This window comes from Diplotaxodon limnothrissa, linkage group LG5 (assembly GCF_057381915.1).
Source record: "Diplotaxodon limnothrissa isolate DT_005_m linkage group LG5, D_limnothrissa_male_GT1.1, whole genome shotgun sequence".
Taxonomy (NCBI): Eukaryota; Metazoa; Chordata; class Actinopteri; order Cichliformes; family Cichlidae; genus Diplotaxodon; species Diplotaxodon limnothrissa.
In genome coordinates this window covers 16,652,304-16,663,577 of record NC_140600.1, presented here as the reverse complement: position 1 = coordinate 16,663,577, position 11,274 = coordinate 16,652,304, and the positions used below count along the sequence as shown (strand labels likewise).

Genomic DNA, 11,274 nt, shown 5'->3' with positions numbered 1-11,274 from the left:
TAAGTGTTCACATGTCACTAAAGGTCTATCACTCATAACAAGAAAAGCAGACACACAAATAATAACATGAATGATGGTCAACTTCTGTTTTAGTGCCCTTTTAACGAACACGCTGACTCACACTGTCATAACTCAGAATAGACCACGCCAGGATTGGAAATACAAATTCCACCTGTGCTTTCCTTCCTATCACAGTAAATGTATCAGACAACTCTCAAAGGACTCCATGTCCCTCAAAGTACAGAAAGTAAGGCATATTCCTACAGATAATAACTTATCTGCTGAAGGTTGCCTTTAATAACAGAGAATGTTCACAGAGAGGGCATTGGTGGCAAAAGACACTGAAAGGCGTGTGACACGTGTAAAGAGGTACAAGGTTCACTAGGTGCTGAGCTGGGGGTTAGTGGTCTTACAGAACCAGAATGATCTACAAACTCGGTGCAAACTTTTTACACTAGCCTCAGCACACAGTTATCCCTCATGACACATGCTGAAGGCATCAATGCTGCTGGGGGGATTTTGCTGGGGGGTTTCTGCAGCAGACGTTGGTGGGTAAAAATGAAACCAGCAAAAACACTGCTATATTGAGGGGGGAAAAGTCACTTTACCTCATGAGAAATGACTTCAGATCCCAAATATGACGACAGAGATTTTTAAAAAGAACCGTGCTACTCCACAGGAGTGACAGAAAACAGAGTCAAAAATGCAAATGTTGTCAGGGCAAAACTCAGGTAGGTTGCAAGATGTGCAAAGCTGATGTAAACTACAGTTGTATCACAATGGAAAACAAAAAGAAAAAAAACACAAGGACAGGGGTGAATATACTTAATACACTCACTGGTCACTTTATTAGGTAAAACCTAATAGTATTGGGCTGGACCCCCTGTTCTCTTCAGAACTAGTTTAATTTGCAATTGTACAGATTCAGCAAGGTTTTGGAAGAGGCCATTTGAGTACAGTAATTGTCACGTTCAAGAAAATGATTTGAGCTTTGTGACATGGAAGCAGTCATCAGAAGGTGGATACACTGGTCATAAGGATATGGACATCATCAGCAGAAATACACAGGTAGGCTACAGTGTTTAAACAATGCTCATTTGGTATTAAGGAGCCCAAAGTGAACCAAGAAAATATACCCCACCACATTACAACACCAGCAGCCTGGAATACAAGTCCAAGGCAGGCTGGATCTTTGCTTATATTTTTAAAATCAAATTCTGACCGTACCATCTGAATAATGCAGCAGGAACTATGATTCCTCATACTAGGCGCCATCTTTCCAATCTTATATTGCCAAACTTATAACATCTGGTGTGGTGTTCTGGTGCTGTAGCTCATCTGCTTCAAGGCTCCATGTATTATCTTCTGTTGGTTGTAATGAGTAGCTTTTTGAGTTATTGTTGACTAGCCACCAGCTCAGTCCAGTCTGGTAATTCTCCTCTGACCTCTGGTATCAACAATTCATGTTCACCCAGAGAACTGCCACTCACTGGTTATTCTTTAGACCGTTTAGAGAGAATAGTCTGAAACATGAGGAAAATCCTAGCAGATCAGAAGTTTATGAAATACTCAGACCAACCCATTTGGCAACATATACCATGCTACTTCTTCTCACTCGGATGGCGGGTTTGAACTTCAGCAGTTCACCTTGACATGCTTCAATGCATTAAACTGTTGCCATGAGATTGGCCAACTAGATATGTACATTTAACATTTGAACAGGCATATTTAATAAAGTGGCTAATCCGTGCAGATAAACTTTTTTTAAAGACAACAATACATAGAAATTGTATGATCAACATTTTACTTAAAATTGCATTGCATTCCCTCCCAAAACAATCTCTTCTTTTGAGAATAGAAATAATGTGACAGAAATGAAGTCGTAACAGCAGTATACATTTAAAATGGCATGAGAAGCACCATCCCTAGTTGGCATTGCTTGTAAGTCTTCAAGCAAGACACGGCAAACACATTTTTGCAAAATTTTGAGATATGCCTCATCTGTTGCAGGTACTACTCGTTTCTCCAGAGTTTTGACAGAATTTTAATTACAGTCTAATGTGTGACATTTAAAACATGTTTTCCAGTATACATTTTGATAACAAAGTATATACAACATACACTTATTTAAAATCTGTATTTTTCTAACCTAAAAAATGTTAACATGGGAGATCCAAAAAAGTAAATAAAAGTGTACACATGGACATTTTTATATATTAGCTTTTATCTTTCCCTCCACCACTGACAGAAGAAACAAAAAAAAAAAAAAAAAAAAAAAAAGAGTTGCTGGGCATGAGCAGAGTTGATCATTTTCACTTTGATCACATGTAACCTCTAGCAAATAACTAGCGTTATGTTTATTTCCAAATATACACAGGTAGGCTATTTTTAAATTGTATACAGGTGTAAGGTATAATGCACACACAGCCCTTCAATCTTCTGCATCCTTCAGTATTAATTATTACGTGGGGTGGATGGAGACGTCAGACAGTACTACCCAACAACAGAATGTTACCATGTGACCCAGCACTCTCCCTCCACTGAAATAACTGTGGAGTACTTCACATCTGTAGTGCATACATAATATTAAGGTAGAAGCTGTGTACCCAGTCATCAGAAGGGGGCAGCACTGACTTCACTTTCACATGGGTCCAAAGGTCCAGCGGGGGTTCATCAGTCATAGAATCCAAAAGGTGTCCCAACAACAAGGATTAAAACGTGACCGCAGAGATGAGTCCATCCCCTCTCTGAAAAGTTTGTCCTTTCCCATCTAGCCTCACCATCATTTTAAGAAGACAATGTAGAAGGCCATGGCCAGGCAAGATACTGCCACAGCGATGTGAAGCCTTGTCCCAATTACTGCAGCTGAGAACGAGATAAGATGAGTTAAAACAACAAGAAAGCATCAGACATAAAGTCAGATCTTGAGCTGAAATATCAGTGGATATTGTGACATACTACATTATCTGGAAATTCAGTCATTTTTGCTTAATCTGACAATATAAGTGCATGAGAAATGAAGGTATTACATCAAACTGGAAAAGTTCTTCCAGTCAAATAGTACAATAAAGCTGGCCTTGCATTTATTTCCCTTTGTTTATAATGACATAATAAAACTGTAAATGCCAAACAGCTGAACTGTTATTACCTTTACTAACAAAACCCTAAACTACAGGCAGTTTTTGTCCTATTTGCAGCGCTTGTGTGTTCATGTACGAATTTGTTATTATTCTTTTTTTTTTAATCTCCATTATATCTCTGTATATAGTGAGAAGGCAAAAATGGCTGTACATTAATATCAAACATATAAGTAATAAAAACACATTTTTCATTGTTGTTCTTTATAAGCTACACATTCATTGTATAAGACAAAGTAATCAATTGCATGCACTATTAATGTAATTCTTTGAGATATACTTATTAACAGATATGTATGACAATATTCCAATGTGCCACACCACTAAAACTAGTTTAACAAAAATGCATATACAAACAACATCATACATTGTAACAAAGATGTAATGTTGCCATTTGTTTTGAGATCAGCCACTACATATAATTTTTAATATGCAGTGTAATACGTAATATGTAGTTTAATCAATAATTTGGAAGGATTTAAGAGTTAAATAAATCCCAAAACCTATATAAATATTAATAATCCTGTAACCCTAGACAGTTTATGTAGTATATTTCATCCAGATTGATTGATGCTACTAGGAGGACATGCATACATACACTATGATCATTATAGTAAGAAGATGAGGAGTTCTGAGAAAGAGGGACCAGTATTTGTGATCTATTTATTATCAACCAACCTTGCGTGTTGTCATTGTTTAATTTAAATAATATATGTACAAGAGTGCAAGACAAAAAAGAAAGCAGCAGGCTGCTAATATTAAGCATATAAAAAAGAAAAGGGGGAAGTCATTGTGTCCGAATCATACTACATCATACTTACCTTTGTAGAACACACCCCACACTCCTTTTTTCTCTGACAGCAGCCAGTTGTTGAGGCGAGGCACCTTTTTGAGGTATGCACAAGTGCAGATAAAAAGCAGCCCGAAGACAAGGATGCCATCGAATGAATAAACTATGGAAAGGGAAAAGTGGCATTGCATGCACTTATTATATTAGAGAATCTAAGAGCACAGAGTAACAATCACTCACTTCTGTTCAGATACAACCAAATACACTCTTAAATGCAGCACAGCCTCCAAAGAGGTTTGCTTTATAAGGAAGCAAATATTGACATTGATCAACCACTAACTCCAAGCGTCATATTAATATAGTATGCAAAACAAAACTATGGATGTCACCGTCTGATTTCCTCTCTGTAGTTACCATTGAGACAAATATTTATGCCAGTGGTGAAGCATACATGTATATTTTGCCTAACAGTGAATGTTTTTCCTTTGACCAAACTGTGCTGTTGCTGCTTGTTGTCTACCTGGCTATCCTGAATTTTTTTTTGTAGCATTAGCCACAGCCACACACAAGTCAAAGCCTGATAGCATAGATACGTGTAACCTTACAAAAAAATAGAAGCTAGGAAGAGGTTCATACTAAACACAGCAGGCTTTGTGACAGTACTGTTATTTAATAGAAAGACAAGTACTATAGCACTGTAATATGTGACGAGTTTGTTTTGGTGCTAACAGAGTGGCAGTGCTGCCCAGGGCCACGTCTACAACTAGCCTAGCCTCAACTAGCCTCAATTCCAAGAAGTAGCTTAACTTCATGTCCCGCTTGTTGTCGACAAGTTCTAGCGAGTTGGAAAACACGGAAAACCTACCATTTGTCATATTCGCAGCTTTCTCTTTGACGATGTTATATGACGGTTTGTTCCTCTAAACTAGCATTCCATCCTAAATTTTAAAGTAGAGATATTATGCAGTCACTCGGCTGACATTTCCGTTTCCCTGACTTAAAATCTTCTTCTACGCTTCACACTGTTGCTGTTCAGTTAGCGTTAGTGCCACCTACTGGCATATTTGATTAAGAGCTCAAATTTACAGTTTTAAACGCCCCTTTAAACTTGTAATCAATTAGGATGTAACTAGAAGTTTTTACTTGTGGAAATCGGATTTATATTTTTCAAAATACGAAATGAAAAATTACAATTTCACTCACCCATCAAGTTCGACTTCTTAAAATTAGATTTAGATATCCCCAATTGAATTTCTTGATTGATATCTGTAATGCAAAGAGAAACATCTACAACACTGCAACTACTTTCAAATTGAGCTTTTAAATTATGATTTCATTTTTTAAGGGAAAACCCCTATCCAAAGCTGACCCTATGTGAAAAAGTAATTGCTCACCATTGTTAAATTGTGAATTAACTGTGATTACCCATATGTTTTGGAAAGGTGAGTTCAGTTTCACAAGCCACACACAGGCCTGATTATTGGCAAACCTGCTGAATCAATAAATCAGTTAAACAGATTCACATCATGCCCTGATCTCAAGAAAAGATGAAACTTTCAAGGACTTTGAAAACAAAGTCATTGACAGTCAATCTGGACAATCAATTTCTAAGGCTTTGAAACTCCACCAAACCATGCTGAGAGCTGTGTTGCAATATGAAATGTGGCTGGTCTATTAAAATTACTCCAAGACCACATCACATCAACACCTTGTGCAGAAAGTCATAAAATAATCCAGAACAACATTGAAGAACTACAGGGTTCATGATTCAAGGTCAGAGTTCATGATTCAACAGTAAGAACGACACTGTGCAAAAATATCAACCATGTAAGAACAAAGGTCTTGAGGATCCCCAAGACTCTAGAAAAATATTCTGTGGCCTGGTGAGAGTTTGGGTCCTGTATTTTGTATTTACTTGGGTGACCTTTGTCTAATATTAAAATTTCATGTGCTTACTGAGTACCTCTCTAGTTCTTTGATGTAGGGATAAAATCACTTAAATAATATTCTACAAACTTTCTCATAAACTCTTCTTAATGCAGCACAACCAAGGCAACAAAGCTGAGAGATATTTGTAAACATGATAAGCTCTAACCTTGTGCTTCTACAGAGAGGTAATAAATTATTATAGCATTAGAAAAATGCACCAGTAAAAAAACAATCAATACAGCACAAGGCAGGTTTTTATTGGTTGTTTCTTGTGGCCAGCACACTGCTCCCCGTAGGGAAATAATATGGGTGGAATGTCGAGGCACAATGAACAAGCTGGAGAAAAAGGCTGACTTTGCTGCAGCTGTAAACCTGGACGCACCTTATGCAGCAGCAGAGGGAAGGATGAGGATTAAAGTGAGCTTCCACCCACACTACAGTGAGCTGACATCATTTGCCCCCGTCAAATAAATCAATTACAAGAAAGCTTCAGTCAGATTTAGGCAGAGTGGCATCACAGTGCTTAACACATGATGTGAAAACCTGAACAAAAATAAAAAATTATGTATATATGTAAAATACATAACACAAAACATTAAAAAACATTCTTAGTTGAGAATTAGAGGTGCAAGTCAGCCTCTGAAGCACATAATGTGTGGCTTTACTGATGAGAAAACCATGAGTCCAGACTCGGTGATGTTTGAATATCCTAGACATGGAAAAGACAGAAATGTTGTCACGGTGACAACATATAGACACCTATAAAAACACACTTGTGTTGCACAGATGGGTAATCCCTACATTTCTACACTCACTGGCTCATTGTGTCAGTCTTAGATTAGCCTGTTTTTTACTTTAATTAAATGTCTTATGCTTATATATTTAATAATATATTTAATGAGGGTAGGGTAAAAGTATGCACCTTAACAACAAAGAAAAATGCATTATAGACTCATAGGTTTAACAATTTAATGTGAGCGTTGAATATTCCCATCACTGTGTGTAATAACAGAGCAAAAGACACAAAAAGCCATCTTTATTTTGCTGGCAGTGTTTTTTCATTATTGCTATAATGAATTGCCCTAATCCCTGCATATGCTGCTGCTCTGAGACAACAGAAGTTTCTCCCCTGAAGGAAACAAAGAGTCATAAGACAGTTAATGAGATTTGATAGCGTGGCACCTGTTTGATCATCTGCGCTCCGGCTGCAGAGCACGGGGCACCCCGCTCTCAAAAACAAAGCCGTCCTCCTCCTCCGGTGCATTCGTCTCTGAGGAACACAGCTCAGCAGTCTCTCCTTTGCATCTGTTCATCAATGCTTCTCCACCCGACCACCCAGGTAAGGCGGTTTCATTGATCGCTTTTGATTAGTGAGTTCTTATTAAATGGAAAACCATATAAGGAACAACTGAATTAATTATTTGGATTATAGATAAAGATATCTATCAAAAGTAAGTGCATGTGAGTTACCACCCTGGTGTATGGAAGCATATTTCTGCCAAATAAATAAATAAAATAAAATATATAGAGATATAAAATAATTATATCTATTAGTTTTTCTTATTTTGAGTTAGGAGTCACAAAATTTCAATTTATTAAATCGACTTACTTAAATTTTGAGAAACCTAACTCAAAAAATTTAGATAGTTAAGATTTTCACTAATGGATGGAAAATTATGTTTCTTTATTTGGCAGAAGCAAGCATCAATACTAACCAGTTACTTCTTTACTTCTTCATAATTCATTTGGCAGCTGCATAGTTCATGTAGCTAAACGTGATCATTTAAATTTGGCAACATCTTTGTAGGGTCATTACTTTACAATAGAAAGTGCCTGGAGGCGACTGTTGTTGTCAGTCGGCCCTATGTGAAGAAAATTGAATCCAACTGAATCGAACTCGAGTTCAGGTTCAGGGTTTGAAATTAAAATTTATTATTTATCAGTTATACATGTCTGCTGCCTGATGAACACTGGTTTGTAAATTATTCTACAGTTAAGCGGCGTAGGATCAAAGAAGTGTGAACTTCATCCTACTCCTTTTTGATCATGTAAATTTTGTGATATATAAAGTTAGTCATGGCATCATAATGTTTTTTTCTTTTAATTTTTTTTATTTATTTACGTGTTTGAAATTAAATAGTGAATCTATCAATTATGTTTATATTTAAATGCCATATTATACAATTTATATGTATTTAAGAGTTTTTGGGGGGGTTGTTTTCCCTTTAACAGGAAGGGTGTCGAGCTTTTGCATTCTTAGCTAAAAAAGGTGTCACGCAACTAGATTTTACAGTTTAGATTGCATAATAATAATCATCCTAAATTTAGGCTTCAATTGATTCACACTAGAGAAATCTATTTACCTTTTTGGTGATTTAAGAATATTTAATAACCAGTCTGACTTTATTTTATCAAATGTTTAAATATGCTCATATGCACATTTTTACATTTTGTTTTGTTTGTGTTGCACTTCATAATTCACATAATTACCCCTGGTTTTCATTCAGGTACCACATAAAATGGGCATCCACAATAAAAGAGGTAAGATTAAAGTTTGATGAAAGTGAAGCTCATGGAGTTTGAGTGAATCTAAAGAAACAAACGAGCTTCACTTCACGTGATAGAAACTAGTTTTAGTTTACTTCATGAATATCTTGCTGTAAACATAGGCTGTAGTATTGTGTACACTGAATAAATTGCACTGGCTTGTTATCATGTGTATCAGGCAGACGTCAGTGCTGGATGGTCCCATCTCACCAGGTGACTGAAAATCAACAACAGGAGGACAGTGACCTCATTAAACCCAGAAAGCTGCCAAATCCCGTCCTGGCTTCCCACCAACACAGAGCTCTCCATCAAGAGCTGCTATTCTGCCACAGACGGTGAGAAAACACTGACACAGGTAGCAGGCGCTGTTCACAAATGTTACTCCGCATTGTCTACTTGAGAGTTCTGCACTGAATTGTTCTTCATGTTATAGTACCTTTACTAAAAACACTCTGAGTTGCAATATTTTATTAGTGTTCAAACATTTGTCCGTTGGAGAATCCTCTTATTTAACCTTTTTCCCGCTGGCTGGAGTTGTGGCAGCCGTGGATTAGCAGTATGCTTAGGTGGCGTTTAATGTGGATCAAGTCAAAAGTTAAATGCCCATTTGACCCCTGCTGAGGGATCAGCACTGAGCACTGAGTGTTCTCGCTCTCAAGTCTGAGAAAGAACAAAATAATCAATGTAACACAATCAACGACATTTGTGGTGCTTAAACAAGATTTCTATTAAACTTTCATTTATATCTTTATTTCACACTTGGTTCAATAGTTTCAACAGTTTTGTCCTTTCATACACACAAACCATGCTTTCCCTTGATATAACATTGCAACCATGCGTGAAAAGGAGCAGGTAGAAGAAAATAAAAGTTTTATTAACTATAGACACCCATCTACTGTATATACCTACACAAAACAAAGGATTTGTTGCATTAATGGTAACCTTTCTGCACTTACTCATAAGAACCACATCAGGAATTCAATGTTATGGTCTTCTTGTTTGTCTTAATCTAGAGACACGTCTTCTATCAGTTTTTTTTTTTTATTGTGCCCTCAGAGGTGTACTGCCAAGAAAAAAGCCAGAGCTGCTGTGTGTCCTCGAACAAAAACAGAGACAGAAGAAAAACCAGGAGCTGGCTCTCCACCCTCCCTCTGACTTGGAGGTGAAGCTACGTATACGGCAGCAGAGAATGCAATTTGTAAGTACTCAGATTTTTTAAAAAAAGAAAAAAAAAAGATGCAGGGAATTCTACAATAATGCGTATACTTTTTGAATATTTGCATGCCAACTAAAATTGAATCGTTAGAGAGGACATCCAACAACACATATCTGTCTTGCAGTACGAGCTGGAGGAGAAGAAGAGGAGCGAAGGTCTGAAGAATGTGCCAGAATTTATTCGTGTGAGACAAACACTGAAGCACATCGCAAATCCTTCCCTGTGACGATTCGAGAAAATCTGCACATACCGTTAACGTGAAGTCCAGACAGATTCTTGTTGATACTGTAAATTGAAAGGAACACGATCCTTGAATGAGAACTGTTTGTATTTCAGAAGTGTTCAAGTGTGCCGACTCATATAAACTACAGTAGTTATGAGTTGCAAAAAGGCTCCTCCAAGCTTCACAGTGGGGGAAAAAAAAAAAAAAAAAAAAATCAATTTTGCTACATTTTACATTTGAGCGGGGAAAAAAATCTTTTAAAATGAATGCCATGGGTAAAGATTTCAGCCAATAGAACCACTGCTGCCAGGTAAAGGACCACAGCCACATTGATCCTTTTGTTATGATGCAAATGCAGCCTTTTGCTTACCTTGGGCAGACTTCATGTGGTTACATGCGGCTCAGGTTACTCTGACATATACCACCACCGAACTTTGCATTGTTGCAGACTGAGCACACAGTCTCTTTGCTTGGCACACGCTGACACAGCAGGATGGCGAGATGACGAGGCCCGCCACAGTATAAGAACTTCTAAGGACCAGTTGAAGGACGACAACAAAAAGCCCAAGATGTTGCCCCAGGCTCCAAAATCCCCAGATCCCAATTTAACTGAGCATCCTGGACATGTGTCCTATATGCTGCTGCCACACGACCTTCCCAGAGGTCCCGTGTCTCTATAACAACAGATCAACTTTAGTAGCAAGAGAGAGGGCCGTGGCGTGTTGGCACATCAGTTTTTCAGTATTAATAAAGCAGCATTATATTCTTAAATCTTAGCAGGACCGGCCTTTTGTAGAGTTCTCCATTATGAATGCATTTGGCTGTAATTTGCCCCTTTAAACAACTGATGTAAAAGATTTACATGACAAGAATAATTTATTTCTTTTTTTAATAAAACATCCAGGGGCAGCTGACCATTTACATATTTATATATATATATATAAAAAGTGACAAACACTTGAATTGCATTGAATTAAAATCTGCTACTGACAACACTGAGAAAGAGTCATTATTCACAACAATGTAACAGCAGTCATAAAAAAAAAAAAAAAAAAGAGCTTAAATGTTGCCCTTTGTGCAGCAGTCTTCATTTTTAAGCGCTCCAATGTATCTTACCCCTTTGATCAAAGCTGCTGTACAGATTTCACAAGTTTTGGGAAACAGCCACTGACATCACAAAGGTGGGTTTCCGTTCGGGAGGCTAACATCAGAGAAAACAGACAACGGATAAATAACGATTGAGAGAAATTAAAACAAGTCTTCATGCTTAAAAAAAGTGACTCAGTGCCAGCCGGTAGTCGACTCCCGCATCCGTGTTGTGTTGCAAACAAAACATTCAGATTTATGCCTCTGTACAGTAAAATATCCACGCCTGGACTTTAGTGCTCTATCAGAAATGTAAGTACCATAACGGAATTCTCAAACAGGTTCC

The 11,274-nt window shown here is 37.4% G+C and overlaps 2 protein-coding genes across 2 annotated transcripts; one reads left to right on the top strand and one right to left on the bottom strand.

Moving 5' to 3' along the window:
- Positions 1 to 1,821: 1,821 nt before the first annotated feature.
- tmem167b (transmembrane protein 167B) lies at positions 1,822 to 4,912 on the bottom strand. The gene is made up of 3 exons (XM_085353172.1): positions 4,793 to 4,912; positions 3,959 to 4,090; positions 1,822 to 2,865 (listed from the first exon to the last, which is right to left on the bottom strand). The coding sequence occupies exons 1-3, from the start codon at positions 4,800 to 4,802 to the stop codon at positions 2,783 to 2,785; spliced, it is 225 nt and encodes a 74-aa protein (XP_085209298.1). The 5' UTR covers positions 4,803 to 4,912; the 3' UTR covers positions 1,822 to 2,782.
- A 2,259-nt stretch (positions 4,913 to 7,171) lies between these two features.
- LOC146631875 (protein FAM107B) lies at positions 7,172 to 9,845 on the top strand. The gene is made up of 5 exons (XM_085353963.1): positions 7,172 to 7,195; positions 8,364 to 8,397; positions 8,582 to 8,738; positions 9,460 to 9,601; positions 9,744 to 9,845. The coding sequence occupies exons 1-5, from the start codon at positions 7,172 to 7,174 to the stop codon at positions 9,843 to 9,845; spliced, it is 459 nt and encodes a 152-aa protein (XP_085210089.1).
- The last annotated feature ends 1,429 nt before the right edge of the window (positions 9,846 to 11,274 follow it).